The sequence below is a fragment of the Uloborus diversus genome, chromosome 6, assembly GCF_026930045.1.
Source record: "Uloborus diversus isolate 005 chromosome 6, Udiv.v.3.1, whole genome shotgun sequence".
In the NCBI taxonomy this organism is placed as follows: Eukaryota; Metazoa; Arthropoda; class Arachnida; order Araneae; family Uloboridae; genus Uloborus; species Uloborus diversus.
Window position 1 is genome coordinate 31,122,943 of NC_072736.1, and position 25,759 is coordinate 31,148,701.

A 25,759-nucleotide genomic window follows, 5' to 3' on the forward strand; every position below is an offset into this window, starting at 1 on the left:
ATCAATGCAAAAACAAATGCAACATGTTAAAGATTAAAATCGAATTCGTAGACTTAGTAAACAAAAAAAGTCAGGCAGTGAACGCTACCTACAATTCTCGCACGCTGTGTCGCACGCAGGTAGCATGCGACACGATCCCGAAATGAAAAATGGCGACTGATTGTTGATATGGTGAATTTTGATTACTGTCATGTGTTTAGTGACGTTCCCTAGGTTAAGAAAAATCGATTGACGTAAGAATTATCAAAATTGGCCAAGGCGTTAAGCCTCTAGAACATAGGAACAAACATACATACATAGACTGATAAACATATTACCCTCCTTTGCGTCACGCACGCGCAGTCGGGTAAAAAGAATAAAGGAAGTACTAAGAAAAATTTAAATGGTGAAAAATGGTTTGAATTTCAAGCATGGTTTAGTTCGTATAGGAGCTAACAGGAAGTGAGCTTCTGCACTTTTTTTAAATTTTTATGTGCATTTTAACATTTTAGTCGAAATTCAGGCTATGTACTCTTAAAAACAAGTTGTGGGACTCTGGCCCCTGCACCACTTTTAGTAAAAAAATAAGTCCTAATTAAGAAAAAAAAATAGTTGAACAGTTTTAAATTACAAAAAAGCTATACTACTTACTACAGTTATAAATTACAAAAAATCCATGTTATAATTTCACTGAATATAAGTAAAATTAGCAGAAATATTTACGAATAACCCAGTTTCAAAAATACTTTAAAATTATTAGTTAAGTCAAAACGAACACAAAATTCGCGAAGCCAGGGTTAAAACTCTACAAATCTCATCTCTGCATGAAAGTTCAGAGCAATTAGAATTTTGTGGCATTTGCGTTGGAAAATGAGGTAAACTTTTACGTATGCAATTGAGAGCAATTCTTATGAATTAATAAAAACCAAACAATAAGTATACAATCCTTTTTCAAAAAGCTTTACACATTCCCCTTCCTCTAACTAAATATTAGGGATGTACAGACAAACAAAATCTTTAAAACTACAATTTCTTCAATACCGATTTTTTTTTTTTTTTTTATTTACCGAACAGTATTTTTTTATCAAATCAAAAAAAAAAAAGATTAATTCTTACAGAAGATGAAACCACTTATTCGATTAGAAATTTCGAATGAGTGGAGAAATCGGGGTGGTGGAAAATTTCAATAAAATATTCGATTTAAATGCATAGAAATGCAAATTAACTGCAAAAAAGCTTTTTAAGGGAGAAAAACTTTAATGACTTTATGAGCTGTAGGATAAATCAATTATTTTGATACAAAAGAAAATGCAATTTATTTTCCAGTTTATTAGTGTTTGCTAAAGCTTTTTCTATCATTTTCGTTTCCGCTAAAGTGCACAAAGTGGTTATCCCGCTGATTATCTGGGGAATGTGCAGATTAACTAGGATGACCCGATCAGTTAACCAGCAGATTGCTTTTGAGGTTACAAAATTGTGCTGTTGCAAAGCATTAGAATGAAAAAAAAAACCGGTACCAACTTTTCTTTTTTTAAGTGTGCTACAGCAAGAGTTATCTAAAACGTAATAGTTGTTATTGTAGTATAATGTTTTGACTAAGCAATCCAGAAGTGACAGCCGGACTTCATTTGCATACGAGCTGAGTTTCAGCACTTCTTTTCAATCTTACGTAAATTTGAACATTAAGACAAAATTCAGGCTATTAACTTACGAAAATAAGCTCTGAGAACTAACTGTATGGCTCCTGAACTTTTTTTGATAAAAATGAAGCCCTGATACGAAATTCAGGTGGTAATAACTTACGAAAATAAGCTCTGAGAACTGTAGGGCTCCTGAACATTTTTTGGTAAAAATTAAGCCCTGATGTACATAACCAAAGAAGAAAAAAGGAGGTGGGAGGGGGGGGGGATGAAAAAAGAATATGCAAAATCTTCCTTGCTCTAGTCCTGGATGAAATTTCTTTCTTTATGTCCTAATTTTCCTATCTATCATTTGTACTTTATTATCTGTATATTTGTATCAACACTATAACAAGCTTGGTGCTCAAAAAGCTTGTGTTCTATAACAAGAGTTAATGTATAACAAGGACTATATGAAAATACGAAACTTTTCAGTTAAAAAATTGTATTCTCTCAACACAGTGGTTCCCAACCTTTTTGAACCCATCGCCTCCCTCTAGACGTTGAGAGACACATATCAACCCCCCCCCCCTTGAGAAAATCCATAAGTTGGCGCTAGTGAACATCGATATTATTTTCAAATTATTATCTGAAATAAAATGTACATAAAGTAATGTTATCCAGTCATTGTTTAACTAAAAATGGTAAAACTAATAAATAAACTTAAATAAAAAAAATCTTTTTTACGTTGATTTTCCCCTTCTTTTATTAAATTAATGAACTGATAGCTACTTGAAGGGACTAAGATCTTTGACGTATTTTTCAAAAATAGAAATACACGTTTTATGAAATTATTCTCTTTTTTAAATTGGGATATTTGGGGATTAAAAACGCCGACACTTTAAATTGAAAAATAGTCTTTGAAAAAAGAAAAAGAACGTTTAAAAATTCATAAACTTCGCGATGAATGATGAAATACTTCCTCAAAGTTCAACCGGGATATGAGAGGAAGTTCTTGAATTTTAATTTGTTTCTTTTCTAAATTGTGGTTCCATGTCTGAACAGTTTCGCATACGTTTTCGATTTCAATAATCGCTGACTTTTTATTATTATTATTTTATTATTTGAATATTCATTGCTCTCCTATCGCCCCTGAAGAATTTATGGCCCCTTTGAGAAGCCAAATCGCTCCTAGGTTGGGAATCACTGTCTCACATATTCAATGTAAAATAAAGTATGAACTTAAATTTTTCTTATGCAACTCTTAAAGTATACCTTCACTTTAAGCATGACCTGCTTATAATTTTTCCTTTTTACATAATCTTCCCTCAACAAATCACAGAAGTTCCTCTTATGCTAAATTACCCTTATTCTTACGGTATCTTCTCCGTAACGATATTTCCCCTTTCATATCCTTTTCACACAATGCTGCACCACCCATTCTTTTTCCCAACTCTTTGCTCAATTTCAGAGTTTCGTCAACCCTTTTCATCTGTTAACATTTTGTCTCCAGCCATTATCAACAGCAATAAGGAGCATGGGAGAATTAACTGTAAGTCTAATGAGGCTATTCAGCCAGAAGAGAACGAACTCATCTGAATGAGGGGAGTTGGTCTTACGAGTTCTGTTTTATTTTCAGCAGTGGCAACATTTTCAAGATAAGAGTTTTCCAGTTACCAAGGCAACAGGTTCATCACTTCTTTCCTATTTTTGTCAAATTTCGGAGACAAAAGCGAGGTGCGCTTCTTCATACGCTGAATGTAAGAAGAGATTACTAATAAGACCCCATCATCCGGAGAGAAATTGAGCTTCAAAATTCTTTGTGTAATTGATATCCGCGCTTTAATGGCGGCACGTTAAAGACTGGATGCCATGTCGGGGGATCGCTTAAGTCTGCAAAGAGGCTAAGGCATCTAACGCAGCCTCATTAGGAAGGGAAAAAAGACATTTAGCATCCAACCAACCCCTGGCATTAATTTGAGTTTTGACTTCTTGATTTCAAGCTGGCTGGTGGCGTGATGGTTAGTCGCGGGCCTGTGGACTCAGGTTCTGACCTGGGGTGGCCAGTCGGTGAATTTTCGAGATGAAGAAAACCTTCAGCGCCCATGTCGTATGATTATGAGGCGTGTAAAAGATCCCTTGGGTATTCGTTTGGCTTAGAATTCCCTAAGTTGAATTTATAAAAAAAAAAAATCCTAGGGCAATTTTACATCTAAGAGAGCCAAGGTGCCTCCATCTGGTGGAAACTGGGCATCCAAATTATCCGTGCCATTGACACCCGCGCCTTAATGGTGGCACATGAAAGGCTGGATGCCGTATCGGGGGTTCGCACCAGGTCTGCTAAAAGGCTAAAATAGCCTAAAAAACGCAGCCCCCATTAGGAGAAAAAAAAACTTTAACTCAAATTATGCTTTGCAAATTGCGATAGGACCCTACTCGTCGGGTTTATTCGTTTCTTCAAATGGCTCCTATTGCAATCATAATTGCAAAACACATAATTTGAATTCAAGACGTCAAAATTCAAATGAATGCCAGGCGGCTGGATGCTGTTTTTGCCTAAAGAGGATTGGGTTAAGTCGAGAGGGTCGGGTATAAACAAAGTCGATACCGGGGGACATGGACGCCAACACCACGGAGGAGGTCCCAAAAGCGGAAGCCCTGGTCAAAAGTGACCCAAAACGTCAACTTCAAGACACGGTTACAACCCAGTAACAGGACACAACTAGAATTGATAAATATCAATCCGAAACAGAGATTAATTTCTAACTTACATATCAGGATCGCGTCATCAGTGATTATTCTCATCAAGTCCATGTAAGGAAAGAGTTAGAATGTGTTGATGACTATGGATTGACCACCAATGTGATTGGCGACAACAAAAATCCTTTTAACCGAAAACATTGATCACTCAAAGCAGCCCTAGCATCTGAGGCAGATACAGACTTCCATTTTTTGGGGGGTATGCTGAATTATATAAGTTTTTGGATACAAAAAAATTCTGAAACTACTGCTTGGTGGTCAATAAAAAGCACCAAATCGGAACGGAAAAAGGCACTTAATAGGGCATAAACGTTACTAATTAATTTCATAAGTCATGAAAGGAAGTAGTATTCCAAATATTTAATTTTGAAAACAAATGAAAGGATTAGCACAAATCGCATTATAGTGAAGGTTTTCAGCTCGTTTTCCGTGGCTTACGTCGAGTCATCTATGCTAATATTAATGCTGTAGCCTCTTAGATAATCTATGGTGTGACACTGAGAAACCCATCAAAATATCTTCACTTTTTCATCTAAGTCCAGTTGAAATTTTATTTATTTATCATTTTGGTAATTGGAAAGACTGATATTACAAACACAAATACGTACTAAAATAATGAAGTCAACATGTAATGCTTTGATTGGTGGGGGAAAAAATGCATTAAGAATATTGGTTTAAGCAAAAAATAGAGACATTTATAAGGTGTTTATTCTATTTCTAAAATTTAAGTTTACGATAAATGTCTTGTCAGTCAGAGAGAAAATGAAATCGACAACGAAGCAACATAACAAAACTTAATGCCGACAAAATTTAAAACAATAAGCAAACTCATAAACGAAGTTCATTAAACGAAACGATTACAAAAAAAAAAAAATGAAACGCTCATCAAAAAAGTCCCCCCCCCCCCCCCCCCCCCCTTGGCCAAATTCGTAAGCAAATCTTCCCTACTTTGATTGATAACAAAGTAAAAACGCATCACTGCCCCCTTGACTGAAGATTAATTGGGAAGTGCATCAAGGCAAAACGAAGCGAGTTGCCAGAATAATGAAAGTAGTCTAAAATTCCAGAACGTAAAAAATAAGAGTTCTCAACTCCAGAATTGCTTCTGGAGGGTCGAATGATGTCAGCAGGTGCAGGTGTTCTCAGTCACGGAAATATGGGGTTGGGAGGATTCACGAGGAAGAGTTTCGCACGCAACATAACAACCATTGAATGCCAAGCAAGGGAATACGCTAGGAACACGAATACACCCGCGCCAGTACGGCTGGTACATGTCACAGGCTGTCGATGACCCTGGAAAAAGAACACTTTTACACCTTGCGCTACACATGCAGGTGCCGTTACGATCGTGGCATAAAAACAGAAAAAGAATTGACAGTCTGATCATTAAGTCGAACTGTATTCCCAAGAAACTAACGAACTGCACGTCACGAGAAGCATATGAACAAAAACAAATTCTGGCACACAGGAGACTCACTACCTGATTTTTTATGTTCAAATTTGAGAATATGTTTCTTTTTAAGCATTTAAAAAAAAAAAAAAAAACTAAACACAGAAAATCCTGAAAAATACCAGTGCTTTATTGAAAAAAAAAAAATTGTTGGTGTAGGAGAAGGGAGGGGGTGGGTCTCGCTAACCTGACCATTTGAGTTGAAACATTATTGGATTGTTGCCCCCCTCCCCGCTCGCCTCCAAAAGTTTACTATGTGGCCTTTGAGTAAAACAGTTTGAAGATCCCTTTGGATGACCCCTTCAATTTCGTCAACGAGTTCTTATATTTCCTGTCCAAAGCATTCCATCCCTCTATTCAGAAATAAGATTAAAGGGCAATAAGTGCTTTGGAAGTACTAAACTGATGAAATATTTGTTTCTAAACCATCGATAATGTATAGCAAATGTATAACTCACAAAAAGCGCCCTCCGGTGGCGAAATTTTAAACTAATATTTATTTTCGCTCAAACGAATTTCCATCCTTTAATTATGTAACACATAAAATTCGTTAATTTCTGAGAAACAGTTTCCCAGTTAAACAACTTTTAAGTAGGGTCGTTTAATTATGGATGCCTTGTAGATATACTCAGGTGAGCTGAGCTAATCGATTAACCTCAGAAACCAAAAACTTTTTAATACAGTTTTTTTGAAACGTTTAACACGCTCTGTCAATAGCGCATCCTGAAGTAATGATCGGTATCAACCATTCATTGAAGTTTCCTTTCTCCATGGCTCGTTTATCCAGCGTTTCTACTACATGAGTTGCTACTGCATGACTGCAAACAAGAGAAAAAATGTTGAGTCGGAATGTTTGCGAGAAAATGTTCCTCTCGTCTCAGTTTCCTCAGCAGATAAACCTTAAACCCGTAATACATGCAAGCATACGAATGAACGCCAATTGTATGATAATATAGATTCTGCAGATATTCCAACAAGCAGAAGAGTCAAGTATTACAACGGACTATAGAATAGAAAAAATATGGGGGTTCTGTATCTAAAGTTGCCATTTTATATTTCCCATGAGGATCTTGATGATGGAACAGGTAGACAGCTCGCAGACTTAGGTTCTGCTAGTTTTACATGTGAGAATTGTGTATTTATAGTAAATAATAACAATAATTACATTCAATTGAATGTCCAAAGCGTGCTCTTAGCTCTGTTTTCGCGTCAAGTATTGATTTCTATAAGTTTTTCACATCATATTATCTGCAAGGAACTGCTCAATCTATCTTAAATGAAAATTGTTTTGGACATTTGACGAGTGTAGACCACACTTACTTTTCAATACTTTATTTTATTACTTTATTATATTGCGTTCAAGGGAAAGATAGACTAGTAAACAAAGAAATGCATTATTTGGTGACGTCAATCACGTGTTCGGTTTGTATAAGAACAAATTGGTGCCACGCAGACAGCGCATGCGAATCCTATTGGTTCACTTTTCTTTTTACCAGAAAAAATCCTGAAGGGGCCATACTGGCAAACCTTCTGGCAACTTGTTTGTTTACTTCGATTCTTTCTTTTCCGTGAAAGCAGTATAGCTGCGTCGCCTGGCATTGAACTCTTCAGAACCAAGAGGAACCAATCTTCATAAAATCTATAGTCAAATTTTGTGCATTCATAATTTTCAAGCAATTGCAATCGTTAATAATAAAATTCCAACTTTTCAAGTAAAGGACATCTTGTTCATGTGATCCGAATTTATGAAACAATTTGGAGAAAAGACATCGAAGTAACGAGCCGCCGAGTGCTGCAGGACTTAATTTCTAAAAAAGGATGTTTAGAAGCCTTAGACTCTTCAGAACTTAATTATTGTTGTTGCCGCTTAAACCACTCAGGTATCCCAGCCCGAGTAGACAATGCAACCCGATTTAAAGCAAAAAGGTACAGCTTCCGTCATCACTAAGGTGGAAGTTCGACTTAGCTCAAACAGCATGCGACAGACACAAGCACCAGATATCAACATTTGGATCATTTGGATCCAAACCAGAAACCAAACAACTTCTGGTTCATCACCTCCAGATATATTGATTTTAGAATGGGAACTTGAAGAACTTAGTGAGTACGACGGCTTTAATGTGCACCAGTCATCTTTAACATACACAGAGGGTCTTTCATCGGCTGGCATCGAACCCGGAATCCTCCAGTTACGAGTTCAATCGTTACCGTCGAATAACCGATCAAGCCACCATGGTCAGAACTTATTTTAATGTGCAAATATCCTGAATTCCGCCAATAATAAGAAACTTCGCACACAATTGAAAAGAAATGAGGGTGCTGATCTCCCATCCAAATTAAACCCGAGTCAGAAGTGATAAAAATGCAATTAAAACCTACCTGAAAGAGCTTCTTTGGCGTGGTCTAGTTCTTTGCTCGTTTGCTGTAAACGTGCATTCAGGATTGCGTTTTCCTTCGCTTTCTCATCTCGAGATTCCATAACTTCTTCCAAATCACGTAACAAGGCGCTGTTCCGGATTCGCAAGTTTTCCAACTCCGGCTGCAAGTTCCCATCGGATTCTTTGGAAATGCCTGTGAAACAGATAAATGAGGCAGTAATAAGTAACAGCGAAAAAAACAGGATAAGACATAAATTTTCACTTTCATTCTTAAGAATACTAGGAATGTTGAGACTTCTAAGTATTGAACCAGAGTAGAAAATATAGGATAGTTAAATTTGAGGAAACGAAGAACACATTTCCGGAAAAAATGTCGCAATATGCGAAAAACTAAATTTCAAAATATATATCACGAACAGTCAAGGGCAGATGCAAGGGAGGGGCGATGGGGGCGATCGTCCCCTTCTTGAGCCGATAGACAGGAACTTTCTTCACGTATATTTTCGATACTTAAGTTTCAAAAACGCAATTTTTCATAACATTCGATAGTGTTAGAAGAAAGGGAGTTCTTCACTGGAATTCCTCCGGAATTGAAGTCTTGAAAACGCAATCACAGCCCACCTCTTATTACTCTAGGGATAGGGATCGGAATTTTCTATAGGACTTTTTTCAAAATTGAAGTTCCAAAATCTCAATTTTAGACGATATTAGATAATATTAGGCCTAGGTTCAAAGGCTCACCCTGAATATTTTTCGAAAGAAACACAACTGTAAGACACCTTTGATCACATAAGGGTAAGCTATGGGATTCAGTGTACTCCTTCGAAATTTTTTAGACATTGAAGTTCCAAAGAGTAAATAAACAGTAAAAGACAATCGCCCCCTCCTTGAAAAATTTCCGGATCCGTCCTTGCGAACAGTTTATTTTTAATCAGTGATAAAATCCCCATTTTTATCAATTATTCCGTGCTAACTCAAGTGTTGCGGAGTCAAAATGATCGTCTCTAACTCTTCGATTCTGACTCCACCCTTCTAAATGCAACGTTTTATGGTCACTTGAGAACGGGAAATGTTTTTTAAAAATTTTGGAAAAAGTGGCACTCGAATCAAATACACGAAAGACGCAAAACTTTAAAAAGCAAATTCTCAGCTTGAATATAAATATACCCATATAAATATACTTTTGTGCTAAACATGGCAGAATGCACCTCTGCCACCTAGAAAATTAAATTTTAATTCTTAATTGGTAGAATGTGGGAGGTTTTGATTTAAATTTTTTAATTTTCACCAGTGCGTTTAGAAATTTGCTTTATTTAAACTACTGCATGACCCTAACATATTAGAAAGTATTGGAGTGATAAAATTTTGCATCTCAATTTTTTGATTTTAGCACCAAGTTTTCTCGTATAGTGTGGTGTGGAATGAACGAGCTGCGTAAAAAGGCTCCTTTTGTCGTAGTCAGATGTCATGGTTGGTCCTCATTTTAGAACTCCAAAATGAAATATGCTTCATGAACATTCCACCAAGCATTAAACAAACTATTTTTGGGTCTCAAACTTAGATTTTGTTGTATACAAAGAAGTTAAAAATTGATAAAATCACTTTTTTTCTACTGTTGGAACTATCATTAAGAATCCATTTGTCACCCCCCAGTAATCAAACGACGGAAGCAGTTGAGATTGAATCATTCAAACGATAAATTACCGGTTATCAAGTGATTACGATTTGTTTGCTTCAACTAGACTGTGAATGAAACTTATCTATTAAATTGGTTAATCAGCTTTTAATATTTGTTTCTTTTTTAAAATCAAGCCTGATTAATCTGTTTTATTTATATTTATTTATTTAATTATTTTTTTGATGATCAACTACGGTCTTGAGTTCTTCGATGGCCTGACTAAGATGGTGCTCTAGTTATCAATAAAAGGTCCTCGTATGGAATTAGATGTTTTCCTGATTTAAACTATCCAATTTCTAAACATGGAAAAGTAACTCTGGAATTTGCGTAATCAATAACCAAACACCAATAAAATTGATGGGCACGGGGCAAGAATGAGATATGCCACATTATGTAAATTTTTCAGTAGGGCGATTTCCAACTTATAAAAAATATTTATAGAATTATTCAAAGGTGTTCTATATTCTGCAATACTAAAACCAGATATGTTTTTCTCCAAATGACATGATCTATTGTCATGTTTACTTATATTTTAGTTATGAGAAACAAAAATTTCGATCGAAAAGTCGCTCCTTGTGCCTTGTTGCATTTGTGCCCCAAGCCCTTCAGTTGCAGATTGTCGGCAGGTTCCTTGATATCAACAAGATCATTTTGCATCAATCTTCAAGGTTTTTGAAGTACAAGAAAACTGGAAAAAAAATCTCTTTTCACACAGAAGCTCAAAACCTTTCGCGTGGATAAAGGTGCTCATTGTTAACCCCGAAACTCGAAGAATCCCTGAATTTCTCGTGAACTATTTATGAACGGAGGTAAACTTTTTTTTCTCGTCAAACCTTCTTGCACACTTTGTTGAAAAATAAAGGAAATATATTGAATAAAGAGGAGTTGGTCACTCTTGCAATATACCTAATGGAAGAAAGAGCAATCACTTATCCAGGGGAATGTGGAACAAAGTGAAATAGTTAAGATGTCAGAGCTTTTTCGAAATGAACAATATAGAAATTTATTTTGAAAATTACGCTAAATAAAGAAAGAACATTGTATTTTATAATAAAACTTGTATTGAAACAGTATTTTTTATTTTTAGTCTTCAAAAAAAAAAAAAAAAAGCTGAAAAAGTTCACTTTTTTATGGGGTAAAATGAAAAATTAAATGTTTTCGGAATGAAATAACTTCTATTCGTTCATAAAAAATATTTTTGATCAAATAAATTAGTAAATAAAAGGTTGAATGAATAAATGAATAGATAATGAAACAATAAACGATTAATTAAATAAATTAATCAATAAGGAAATGAAAAATAAATAAATGAGTGAGTAAAAGAGTTAATGAACAAGAAAATAAGTGAATGAATGAATAATTAAGTGAATTACTAAATGAGGGAATGTAAATGAGTTAATTAATAAATGAATACGTAAGTGATTCAGTAAATGATTGAGAGAGTAAACGAAATAAACTATATTTCCCTTTGTCCCATCCAATTTGCCCCTCATGTATTTGGCTAATTGTACAAAATATTTAAAGTTCAAATAAGCTTTATTAAGTAATAAATACAGCACCGAATATTAGAAGGTCAATAAAATTAAAATCTCAATATTTTAAATGTTAAAAAAAAGAACTTTATCATTTTATAGTGACAAAAATAGTTTCTGACTTACAACAAAATATTACAATATGAGTATTAGTTTTTGAAAATTGCCTGCTTTATCATATGCTTTGATCTTCGGTGGTATTTTTTTCCTGACTGGAATATACTACAAAAGCAGGCCCGGATCTGCGTACCCGCAAACCCCGCAGTGCAGGGGCACCTACGGACTTTAAGAGCCCAACGGTCCAAGAAATTAAAAAAAAAAAAAAAAAAAATTAAAAAACTAACACTAAGTCCCATTAACGTTGCTAATATACACTGTTGTTGTCTAGGAAAGGGCCCTACAAATTTTGTTGCAGGGGGTGGGGGTGGGGCAAAATTTATAGATCCGGGCCTGTACATGTGCCACTACTAAAACATTACCAGATCGGAGACACTAAAAGCAGTAAATATTTCACCATTTCACTTTGCCCCGCTGTTTCATTACCCCATTCCCCTACAACATTTTCCATCGTTCCCTGATGATTGAGACCACCTAATGTAAAAGGGGCAAACAAGGAAATCTTTGATTTAGTTTCACAACGCCGTTCTAAGAAATGTATTCAGCATCAGTTTCAGAAGAAATAAACTATGAAAATGTTTTGATATCAACACAAGCGTTTCTCTGTAGCAAATATCCTTAGGGAATCATTCCTCCAGCGGGAAAAGTATAAGTAATTTCTGTACTAATCACGATAACACGTGACGCCCTCATCAACCAGATAAATTCCACCTCGAATTACCCATGGCACGAAGAATTAGCTTTTAATGCATTTCCTGATTTGATATGCCAAGGCGTCGCACGAAAATTATCCGCGACAGGTGTATGCGTGATCTTATATATTTTTTCCCCACCGAAATCTAAGCTACAGGCAGTAGCACATGTTTTTTGACCTTCTTTGAGTTTTTAATTCATTGCAAGTCTGTTAGTGGTCAGAATGAAATTAAAAACAATTCAAGATTATTTGACTATTGTTTAGTCGAATTTTCATTTTTTTAGAAGAAAAATATACGTCTAAAGCGAAACGGACTTACTTTTTCGTACACCGCCAGCGAGTGTTATATATGTGTGTGCTTGCTTGAGATTCATGAATACAGTAGAGTCCCGAGAGTACGTAAGGTGTAAAAAAGATGAAATTTTGACCGTTTTTTCACATTTAAATTAAAATCCTCATATATATAATTGCCAATGATCGAGTAAGGCTGACGTCATCAACAATGAAACTAGCGATATGGCATGATAATTTGATAATATGTTTTGGTAATGTTTAACATGCGGGGAAAGTCTTTATCGTCACAAGGCTGAACTGGATCCGGTGACTTGACTGTTTTACTGGTAAGGCACCACCTGCCTTGTCTAGTGGTCAGTGAAGTCTGACTGTGACAGGAAGGTCCGTGTTCGAATCCCGGATCGGGCATGGACGTACTTTCTCTCTCCTATTCTTGTCCTTTCTTTGTGTGAATGTGTTGTTATGCTGTGAATGGTTGCCTACCGTATAAACGGTCCTTATGGAATGCGTGCACTGTAGAAGTCGGACTTCACACCAAATTACGGTACAGTTGAAAAGTGAAGCAGCGCACCCCAAATTGCCAGTCTAGCTGACACATGACAACAACAACTGGTAAGGCACAGTTCAGAGGAGTGAAGAAACGAAAAAGTGGTCAACAGTAAAAGTTATCTACTGGAGTTGAGGGTTAATCCACTGGAGTTAGGGTTAAAATTTTAACTATCAAAATATCACCAAACAGGCAATTGCTTCGCTCAAATGTAGAAGCAATTTTCACCCGTCCTTTCTTGACGGGGGATTCTCTAATCACTACATAAAATAGACACTTAAATGTTTAAAAAAATGTTAAATGTTTAAATAAATAACACTTAATGTTTAAATAAATTACACTTAAATGTTTAAAAAAATGGTTCAATTTCTTAAACAAAAGGCCTCTGTAGTAGACGCTTCGTCTTCTAAGCCGGAGGTCATGGGTTCGATCCCCGTCGGTGCCCTGAGTGTTATTTCCTTCTCTTGTGTTGTAAATCCATCTGTAGTGTGTGTTCGGAGGCAAGGCGCTTTGCACGCAGTCCTGTGTGTATGTGAAGGTGTTTAACTTCCGTATAAATATACTCAAAATTTCTTAAACTGGTAGTTTGCATTATTTATACATCGGAAATATTCTGTTTGACTAATATGTTTTCTGTAATCATGCGCGCAAAGTGACTTAATCATTTTTTATCAATTTACGCTTGTATTTATTACTCACTCAAATAAATGCTTACCAATGTTCGGATTTTAAAAAATACATGCAGTAAAATAAAGAACAGATTTTTTTTTCTTTTAATATTAAAGTTGTTAATATAATAGTTATATTTTTATTATATTAATTTAAAATTTTATAATATCAAGAGTATCTCAAATGTATATATATATATCCTTTCAGAGTTTCAGTATTGTATTGAATTCGAATGTTTTTCACTTATTTTTGATATGTTAAAAGCTCGTAATTCCCCTTAAAGTAAAAGAACATACTCGCTTGATAGAAATACAGTCATCGCTCTTTTTAACGACCTCCCATTACTACTACCCTTCCGTTACAGCGACCTGTGTATGAAGTCCTGTTTGCCATTCTTTAGATACACCGTTATTTTAACGTCCGTTAGAACGTCCAAACATAATTCCTCATTCCACTATAATCAAAAATTGCTTCAACTTGTTCGTAATTCTCAAGACTATGAATTCGGAAATTAATATTTAACAATTTCATGTTTTTGAAGATAAAATATTTCCATTGAAAGGGGTTGTTTGTTGATGAAAGGGCACAAGAATTAACGAGAATAGTAAACAAATGCTAGACAACATGATTTTTTTTTAAAGAAATAATCGTAAAATCGGGAACCTTCTCTATATCTTAATTAGGAGAAACTAATATTCAAAGGAAAAAAAATCTCTCTAAATGGAAGCGATTCAAAATCTTTAAATTGAAGACGAGCTGATGTGTGCATCACATGACTTCCTTTTACTTTAATTTAATGTCATTTCCCCATTGTTGGCAGTTTTAATGTGATTTAATTGTTTACTCTCTAAATATCACCAACAGTAGCCAAATTGAAACCAAATTTAAAATTAAAAAAAAACACCAAATTTGTCGCCAAGTTGGCGACAAAATTTGGCGACCAAAAGACTGGCGATATATCACCAAGTGTCCGAATAATTATAACACCACTTGAGTTTACATCGAAATTATCAACGATTTCCCCCAAAAAAGGGCAAAAGACCCCCTTAGGAGCATCCGAATGCAGGCAAAAGGAAAGGTGCACAACTAGGGTCCACTAAGAGTCTACGTACCAAATTTCAACTTTCTAGGACATACCGTTTTTGAGTTATGGGAGATACATACACACATACGCACATACATACGTACATACGGACGTCACGAGAAAATTCGTTGTAATTAACTCGGGAGTCGTCAAAATGGATATTTCGGGTGTCTGTAGGTTCCTAGACATATGTGCTAGGGTCGAAAAAAAAAAACTCAACATTCATTCGGGAGTGAGAAAAATGGAAATTTAAGGTCGATTTTTTAGTGAAAATTTTTTCACGAATACAATACTTCCTTTTTTATAAAAGGAAGTAATAACTAATTGGTGTTAGTAATAAATAATAAGCAATATTGCGTAATAGCAACCTCTCGTTATAGCGACAGATTGAATGTCGGTAGTCGTTATACCGAGCGTCGACTATAATCTCAAACTTATCTTTCTCTGAAAAGAGCGAATATTCTCTCAGGAAATGTCCAGAAGTGGGAGGGGCATGTGTTATATTTTGCTCTGCTATGTATGGCACCTATGATCTAAAACAATGATGACAGAAATTATCCAATAAGAGCTATAAAATAAGTATTAACTTACAAAGAGCTGAAAAATACATAACAGCAATCGATTTAATGGCACTTAGTCGGCTTTTCAAAAACATGAGAACATCGTGTACCTCAAGCGAATAAATCTGGCATAGTGCATCTAGATTATTAGTATTGTCTCCCTTCTAAAACGGGAATCGCTTCTTGGCACGAACTATAAATAAGTAATGCGAAGTACCATTACAACATTTTTTTTCTCTTTTCACTTTTATTCAGTACACGCCACGAAAAAATACCACCTTTCTACTTGCATTACACGAAAGAAATACCCGTTTTGTTGGCTAAGATTTCTCTTTCACGAGAAGTTTCATTTACTACATTTCATTCTAGCAAAGAGAACACGTATCTCGTTTTTGCAAAACACATTACATAGAAAAACTAGTTGTTTATGTTATTTTGGCGACGATTGGGAATATTCTAACTGAACACTTGGAATGTTTCCAGTAGACAGTGTAGTACTTTTTCGAAAGAAACGAATCAAGTAGAAGTTTTTAAATTATGCAGCAGGATTTAAATATTACCCCGAAACTCGCTTAATATTGGGCAATGAGCTTACTTTGGCCACATAGAGCTTTGTTATCCAGATATGTTACACTAGGAATAGTGCATTCCGCTCAAAGCAAACAAGACTTGAAAAAAAAGAAGACCCTTACCATTTCTTTCACAGAATAACTTTTTTTTTTCAATTCAGAGGCCTTGTACTTTTCCCCGCCTCACCCCACACCCACCCCATAGCGTGTAGCCTTTAATTGTACCACAGGGGCCTTGGCCTTGTACTAGTATGTCCACCGGTAGACAAGTCAACGTCTACCATCAATTTTGTACCTTTACTTTCTTCGTGTGCTGAACATTTACAATACTGCCGTTCTAAGCACAAGAAGGCGCATCTGCACTTTTTTATTAAAATTGAGTTACTGTCATCAGGTGGTTCTTCGTCACATATTTCACCTACATACAATGTTTTGTGGTCATTTGCTGATGAGAAATATTTAAAAAAAAAATTCTGAAAAAGTTTCATTTGAATCAAATGCATGAAGGTGCAAAACTTTAAACGAGATATTCTCATTTTGAACTCAGCTGAAGATCCGACTTTTACGCTTAGCACTTTAGAATTTACGCGATTTATAATATAGTTACTTTCTAAAAAGTCCTAAACTTGAAATATTAGTTAAACTCGAAACTATTGGTATTTCACTATCCAATTTCGATGGATTTTGTTCCTATAATTTGAATGTAATTTATTGCACTAATTTAAGTAGTACTTTTTAATGTGTTTCGCTTCACTATGATAAAACTGAAAACGTATAAGTTTTTTACTGGTTTAATATTTGTAAATGCAGTGCAAAGCGCAGACAAAGAATATCATTAAACATTAAAGCAAAAGATCAAACAGAAATTAAAGAAAAACTAAAATTATAAATCATAGCACGAAGCGGAATTTTAAAGGGAGAGAGAGAGAGAGAGAGAGAGAAATTATGGTAGACAACAAAACCTACAAAGAAGTTGGGGTCTCGGAACTCTGAAACTCAATTATTTGTTTAAACATCAAGTTAAACACGTACAATACTCAGACCTTAGATGAAAAAATTATGCATCACATTGGTTAGTTAAAGAGCAGGTCTTTTTTGAAAAAATTACCATGTAGCAAATCATGTAAAAATAATATACATAGGTTGGTTGTGAGAATTTTTTACGCAGCATTTCGATCTGAAAGAATTATTGCAGCACCTCAGTCAAAATACTGTGCAGTATTCTGCCGCGGCAGTTAAACGGCAGTATCTGCAGAAATGAGGTTTCGAGATATTTGAAGAATCGCGTTTAGGATTCAATAGGTAATAACAATACGGAAACGTTGGATTTACTGTCCAACCACGGATTGTTTGGAATTTTCAAACGTCCAGATAAGACGAATCTATCTGAATGAGGGGGAAAAGTAAAAATTTTATGCCGGTATTCCGCTCATTTGAATGAGACTCTGCTTCTGCAAAAGTTGACATCGGTAAAAAATAATAGATTCGTCCATTTCCGGCTGTAAAACGGATGTTTGTCTTTCCGTACAATCCGTGGTCAGACAGTAGACTTTATTTTCGTGCTTTTTTTCCAGCGGAAACCAAATAAGCAAGCTTGTACAATAAAGCTAACGAAAAATGCAAAAAAATGAAAAATGAAAAATTTGCAATTTCTGCCCTTTACCTTCCCACGACAGTATTGGTGAGAATTGCTGGTTGCAGTACATCGGTGAAAATGAGAAGTCTTAACTGTACAAGCATATATGCCGCAGTAACTCCACAATTTCAAATAAGCTCATTTTCCATTTTCTATGAATCAACTTCATTACTCATGAGCAACTCAATCTCTATCGGAGATTATCTCCACTACGAACTAAAAGAAGAAAATAAAAACGAACTTTCTTCTGTTCAAGGTTGAGAAAGCTAATACTCTTCTAAGCTGATAATTTTCCACAGATGTTTGACGTAAATGAATCAACATATTTTTAATACATTTAATTTAATTTTGTTTGTTTATAAGTTTAACTGTATTTTATTTCTTTTTTTTTTAATTATTGTTTTAATATTCAACGGGATTTTTCTGCAGAAACTGCGTACTTCGAAATATCTACTTCGTGCAATTTCGAACTTCGTTGCTAAAATATTATACTTTTTGACCATTTTAAATAATACATGAAGCAATAGCCAACACAACTTAGAATGTAAACTTGCGAACGTGCTTACTCTCTTTAGTAGGGGAATATGGGGCAAAGTGAAATAGCGGGGCAAAGTGAAAAGATGAAATATTTACTCTGCGTTTAGCACCACTTATCTGGTAATATTTTAACAATGTCGTAGCACATGTAGTAGGAAAAAAATACCGCCGAAAATTGAAGCATATGATAATATAGGCAATTTTCAAAAATGAATACTCTTATTGTAATAATTGGTGAAAGCCTAAAATTATTTTTTATATTATAAAAATAAAATTCTTGTTTTAACGTTTTAAGAATTCATTGATATTTTCTTATAAGCAGTGCTATATTTTTTTAGTTAATATCAATCTTATTTGTGTTTTAAATATTTTGCTCAAGCAGTCGAATACATGCGGGGCAAGGTGGATGAGGGAAAGTGAAATAGCTTATTTCGTTTACTCACTCAATAAAACACTTACGTATTCATTGTATTAACTAATTTCATTCATTCCTTCATTTTCATTCCTTCCTTTGGTAATTCACTTATTTATTTTTTCATTCTCTTTTTTTTTCTTATTCATTCACTTTTACTCACTCATTTATTTTTCTTCATACATTAATTACTTAATTAATTAAGGTTATTTGTTCATTGTACCATTTTCATTTCATTTATTCATTCAAAATTTTATTTACTGATTCATTTGATTAAAAATACTTTTTACGATCAAATCGAAAATATTTCATTAGAAAAACATTTCATTTTCCACTTTGCCCCATAAAAAATAAGAGTGAAAATTTTCCACTTTTTTTTTTGAAGGCTCAAAATTACTATCAAAAATAAAAAAACAATTCTCTAATGAAAATTTTAGAATAAAATGCAATGTTCTTTCTTTTTGTTCTGCAATTTTCATAACAAATTTCCCATTTGTTCATTTTGAAAAGCTCAGTCATCTTAGCCATTTCACTTTGCCCCACATTCCCTTACAAGTTATGTACGTTTGGGGCACGATGTCTAAATGGCTGAGCACCCGATAAAAAATAAGTTGTACGACAAATAGAGAATTTTACTCAACAGGAAAATTTGTTTCAAGCATGATTGCAGTCTTTCGCTTGCTGGTTGTAAGACGGTTTGAGCTAGTCTCTATTTTTTTTTTTTTAAACTATTGATATAAGTAATTAATTTTGATGAATTTTTACTTGTGAGGTTGAATGAATTTTTAGTTGAGATCAGAGTATAATTTTAACATGCGAACAAAGGTTGTGCACTGTGCACACAATGTACGATATACTGGAATTACATTTTATCGCAGTTTGTAAGTAATGGAACAGAAATGTGAATAAATGAATGACAACAACTAACTACAAGTATCAGGTCAGCTTCTATTACAGAATAAAATGCTGTAATTTTAGAGTAAACGCTATTTTAACTATTAGGTTCTAAATCTCGGCAACTTGGTGGCAGTTGGCTATTTCTTGACGAATTTGGCGATGTTAATAATGACAACTTGACGACATCTCCCTAGTTTCGAACCAAGTTCATATATGCAATATACCAGACGTCAACATTAATTATGATAAGCAGGAAAAACAACTTAACAGTAAAACTTCAAAAACCGAAGTAATTCTGACTAGTGAGTTAATGGAAACGGCCGTAGCAAGATAACAACAAATTAAAATCAAGAAAATATAAAAACTAACATCTGTTTACAAAATTTGTAACACTAAACACAGTACAAACTTAATAAAAATGTGTCAAAATTAAAGTGTACGTACAAACGTAAATAGAGGGACACGAACAATGGGGAAGAGGAGTCCATTATAGTATCTGGCAATGGGAATTTCAGATTGATGAGGGTTATGATTATCGCTTGCAGGATGAAAGTGAACTACACTTTGTTTTTTATTCAGTAGGTGAACAACTGCTTTGAGACCGACAACAGCTTTGCATCAACACCTTCATTTGAAAAAGGCTAAATAATAATTTCTTAGACACAAAAATGATGTATCTGTGAAACAGATAACGACACCACTCCCTTTGTGAAGTATAAACTTACCACCGAAATTCATATTCAGTTCATATCCAAGTATATAATTCCGACTAAGGTTGACAATCTACAATACTACATTTAATTTTATGTTTAACAGAGATTTTAATAAAAGATTTGAAAAGAAAACTTACTGTTATAGCCGGAATAATCTGCAACCTTCTTAAATTTTTCCTTCTCTTGGGAATGTTTGATTGGACTTGGTTCGTCTTTTTCTGGCACTTGTCTTCTTTCATCTTTAAAAGATGCATTGTAAGGATCTTTTTTATCACAAATACTGTTCTTCCAAACATCAGAAGTGGAATCATTCTGCTCTTGTTCCCTGTAACTTTCACTAAGTGCTGCTCGCCAAGGGCGTCCAGTTCGAATGAGATCTTTTGAATCGAATACAACATATCGCCCTTCATCTCGCGGAGGATGATCCGAGAACTCAAATGGGTAGCTATCCTGACTGCTCGACGTGTTTGAAGATGACTCAGCACCTCGAAGACTCTTCCCGCTCATGCTGGAAGATGCAGTAGTGGTATCTTGAGGTTTGTTGTACCACGAACTAGAATAATCGAAGAAACGGCCCCCTGCCCAGCTGCTGTTCCCCCCATGAGACTTGTGCTTCATTACTGCACTAGGGCTTGAAAGTACAGACGATGGTTCAGGAACATCTCTGTCGCGACGTTGATCCAAAGGATCACTTTTGGTTTTAGCTTTTAACTTATGAGGTTGGTCGATTGCATCTTTAGAAAGACAGATGTCTGGATCTTTGGAAAAAGAGAAACGTTTTTGTGCGTTGGAAGTGTCCCTGACAGGGGGACTATTTCTTTGAAGTTCCGAAGAAACTTTCGTTTCGGACAAAGAATCCGACTGTCGAACACTTTCCCGTTTTTGGTCACCATCTTGTTTTTCCGACGGTTTGGAATCTCCTTCTTTAAAAGGGGAGCTATTCAAACTAAGATCACACTCAGGAGCACTATTTTGGTTACCGTCTGATTCTGACCTCTGCAATTCCGATTTTGAATCATCGGTAGTTTTTGATCGAGAATCAGGAGACGATGGTTTCTGCAGATCAGAACCCCTGAAAGAACGCCGTTCACGTTTATGCACTCGATGCTTAGCTACTCCTACACTTTCACTTCCTTCTGAACTTTCAGTTAAACTATCGGCTTTTTCAACAGAGAGAGTGTTACGAACTGTATTAACAGGAGACGAAAATCCATCACGAGTACTGGCTTCAAATACGTTTTTTCTAGCACTTTCACTCTGAATATCACGAGAACGATTCTTGTCATCCAGTCCACTTTTCCGCGACACTTCGCTGGTGGAAAAAATACTTTTATTTTCCAATGAGTTCCGTTGAAGCCCTTCCACATTTTCTTTCCCACCAAGACTCGTCAGCCTAGGAGGAGGCTGAGGACGTTCTGAGCTGTCTTGATGGGGAAGGATAGGATGGACAGTTTGCGGTTCTCTGGAGCCAGAGCTTAACTCATTCGCATTTCTCACGAAACCTTTCCCAGACGAGGAACTTAAATCTCTATTTACATCACCTTCGCACGGGCTGCTACGTGAAAGCGAGTCCATTAGTTTACTTTTGTCCACAGAATTCTGAGGGGAGCCATTACTGTCACTGGCTTTGGAGTCGGGTTGGTGCATCGTCGTCCTCGTGCCGCCCTTGTCGGAGATGGAAGCGACATCTCGCGAGTGTCCACTCTGAGGATGCTGCTGCTGCTGTTGCTGAGGGGGCAGCCTGTGCTGGGGCCGAGAGGGGGGCACGTGGCTGGCCTCGCTGACGGTGGTGGTCGTGGAAGTGGGGGGCGGCATGCAGGTGGTGATGACGTTTCCCGCCATGTCCTCCAGCCGGCGGTTCGCGTCGGCCAGCTCAGCCCTTAGGATGTGGACTTGCTGGTAGGCCGCCTGCAGGTCTCGGTCGATTCTGGAGGCGAGTGCCCGGTTGTCGTGGACCGTCTTGCGAAAGCCGGCCCGCGCCTCGGCCAGAAGGCGCCTCGTCAGCACCAGCGAGAGGCGGCAGCGGGGGCTCCATCGGGGGTCCCGCTCCGAGTCGCTCACAGGAACGCCATCGTCTGGAGCTTTCAATAGGAACTGGACGATTTGGTCATTTATTGAGTCCAACGATTGGATGGCTGTGGAAGACAAGAAACATTTCATTAAATTAAAGTATATTACGATATGAAGAAAAACGAAAAAACATATGTATTTTTTGTAAATAAAAAGTTGATTAACTACTCAGAGCCCGATCAAACCAAAGTGATGCCCGGTCCTAGTAAAAAACTAGTACCCCTTCACAAGAAAATCCGTATGTTTTCGAAGTACTCATAGGCGCGTTTCCATGGACAGTTTCGACTCCGCAAATAACCTGCTTTTCACCGCTTTCCGGTTATTTGCCGGGGAAATATGGATTTTTTTTCCTTCTGCTTCTTTCTGGAGTAAAGGCGGAGTTTTTACCCCGAATTCATTTCGCGAGACAAGTTCGTCTACTTGCTGGGTATAGCCGCTAAGGGTACTGGGTAAAAACCGCTTTCTCTGGTACAACGAATAACCTCTTTTTATATGTAAACAGGGAATTTTTCAACTTGTTTTTTTCGGAGCCGGAGCGATTATTTGCAAGGTACAAAAGTGTGTTGTGAACACAGCTATTGTGTACTGAGAAGTAAGGCCATGGTGACCTGATCGGTAAAGCATCGAACTTGTAACCGAAAGGTCCCGGGTTCGATGGCACCCGGTCGAAGTTCCTCCGTGTTCATTAATGGTGACTGAGATCGTTAAATATGTTGTGGTCACAAAGTCCTCCAAGTGAATCCATTGGGGGTGCTGGCCCAGGAATTGCCCAGCTTCTGGTCTGGATCAAAACATAGAGCTGTCTTCAGGGACCCATCCAACCGGCTAAACCACAAATGGTGGCAGGTAAGAGGGATCCTCGAGTGTGGTGATGGTTTATTAAGAAGCAAATCAAACATTAATAACCGCATAGTGTACTGTACTCTAATCCAACAAAAATGTGTGAAAAAAAGAAGAAAGTTGGATACGTATGGTCTTTTGGTGGCACTAAAATAATGGTACCCAGGTCCACGGACCCGTGTGTTAGTCAGGCCCTGTAACCAATTGAGATCCTCGGTACCTAATTGAGTACCATGGGCGTATTCACAGGTTGACTGCCAAGCTACGAGAAATTCCCAGGAGATAAGTTTGACTGAGACCAGTGTACCTGTGAGCCAGTTTTGATTTCTTGGTACGTTCCAAGTTCCTGTTGTTTAAAAACCTTCTAATGTGCTAAAATTTATACACGTGATCTATTATTTAATTATATTACTTCTGCATTCTAAAATTATGATTTCAATAACACCTTGTAATAACAAAAGGACAAAACATTATATTCTATCTTTCCCAAATCTAAATGGATCCTTTGTTGTGCTAGTAAAATCATGAGATACTTATAGCAAAAATCATTAAGTTCACAAATGAAAAAAAAAAAAGAATTACTGCAATGATTTTGACTTTATCTAGTCACTTCATGATGTAAGCCAGTTGTACAATTCAAAAATTCCAGGAATAAACATACTGTCAGAGTCAAGGGTCTGTAAAATGATTTTGGCAATTTTGTATAGCGATTTAAAAGTTTAAATAGACACTGTCTCAAAAATAGAGTTTCGGATTTGTTAATGGTTTTTGCCAGAAGTCCAGGCCCGGATCTGCCTACCCGAAGACCCCGAAGTACGGGAAGGGGGAGGAGGAAAAACCTTAAGGGGTCCAACAGTTTGAGAAATTGAAACAAAAAAATAAAACTAGCACTAAGACTTATTGACGTTGCAAATGTAAGGCCGCTGTGAGGGGACAGGGGCGTGCGCAAAAAATTTTGGGGCCCTTCACAAATGATTTTTACGGGTCCCCTTAATATTGCTTACCCCTGCGTACCTACATATCTTTCATTTGGAAGAAGAGTGCCACAATACGAAGACATGAAATTCTACAGGAGAAGCGTTTGAAGTTTAATTTGCTGTAAGAAAAGTAAATTTGCTATGCTCTCTCTCTCCAGTGGTTAATATTATAGAACAAAAAAATCTGTCATTATTTTCCAAAGAAGATAGCGTCATTTAAATTCCTTTAAGTGAAAAAAATAAAAAAATTAAAAATTTCGTATTGTTGCACTCTTTCTCCAAACGAGCGATACATTTCACCCCTCATTTAAAAAAAATTTCACGCTTGGGCCCGGATAAACAGGTGTCCCCCCCCCCCGCGCACGCCCCTGGAGAGGTGCCCGACAAATTTTGTTGCAGGGGCTCCAAAATTTACAGATCCGGGCCTGCAGAAGTCCGACGATATACTGTTTTCAATTTCATTAAACCAACTATATCTTCAGCTTCCTTTACGCGATGAATTGATGCGTTAGGTTAAAGTGCCAACCCACAAATCTCTTCGGAGTGTTTTATCGCATTGTATGGGGGTTGCTCCACAACAGACAGAAAAATTTTCGCACGCAAAAATCATTAAGTTCATTAAAAAAATTGAAGAATCAGTATAATGTTAGCCAATTATACAATTTAAAAATTATACATGAATAAACTTACTGTCAGGGTTAAGGGTTTGCAAAATAATTTTTGCAATTTCGTGGAGCGATTAGAAAGTTTAAATTGACATTGTCTCAAAACTAGAGTTTCGGACTCGTTAATGGTTTTTACCAGAAGGCCGACGATATACTGTTTTCAATTTCATTAAACCAACTTTATCTTCAGCTTCCTTTACACGATGGATTGATGCGTTAGGTGAAAGTGCCAACCCACAAATCTCTTCGGAGTGTTTTATCGCTTTTCTTGCTTTTCTCGCGGAGTGTTTTATCCACAACAGACAGCAGAACTTTCGCTCTTGGCCAGCCCTTCTGCGCTACTACGTGAACAGAGCCAAATCAAAATGAATGGGCCCAATTAACTGCACAGACCCATTAACGGCACGCGCCGGTCTTTAGAAGGTCACGTCCGCTCAGGAAGAGAGATGCTCCCCAATCCTTGAAGGAATAAAGTGTTTCAGGGGCAATAAGACGAGAGAAATGTTTCAGGGTTCATTTGATTGGTTCTGAATGACAAATGCATTTCGGGAGAAATTACGGTTTTGAAGGAGGCCGAGAACAAGTGGCTTAGATATCGCTCATTTGGAAGAAGAGTGCCACAATACGAAGAAATAAAATTTTACAGGATAAGCGTTTGAAGTTGAACTCTTCAGGCAATTTGCATTAAGAAAAGTAAGTTTGCTGCACTCTCCAGTGGTTAATATTAGAACAATAAATCTGTCATTTTTCCAAAGAAGATAACGTCATTCGAAGCCCTTTAAGCGAAAAAAAAGAGAAAAATTAGATTTTCGTATTGTAGCACTCTTCTTCCAAAACGGGCAATATAAGCATTTCCAAACATGTGATATGATTTTTTTTTTAATGTGTGTCGTAAAGACATATGATTAGAAGTGAAACTTTTATCTTTCTTTTTTTTACATTATGAACTGCCATTTCACTCGCACGTTTACTCTCACATCAAACTCTTGTTCTTTCTGCCCCTAACTTAAGCATAGTCACAACAAAAGTTGTATATTTTAATGAAGAAAATAGATAACAAACAACGAGAAAACTAAACAATA

At 36.3% G+C, this 25,759-nt stretch overlaps 1 protein-coding gene across 1 annotated transcript in view; it reads right to left on the reverse strand.

Moving 5' to 3' along the window:
* Window positions 1–25,759, reverse strand: part of LOC129225266 (uncharacterized) — a 146,674-nt gene that overhangs the window by 27,253 nt on the left and 93,662 nt on the right. The window contains exons 2-3 of the mRNA XM_054859850.1: window positions 20,263–22,260; window positions 8,188–8,379 (exon numbers count right to left, since the gene is read on the reverse strand). Coding sequence (XP_054715825.1) covers window positions 8,188–8,379; window positions 20,263–22,260 — 2,190 coding nt within the window. The remainder of the gene's footprint in view (window positions 1–8,187; window positions 8,380–20,262; window positions 22,261–25,759) is intronic.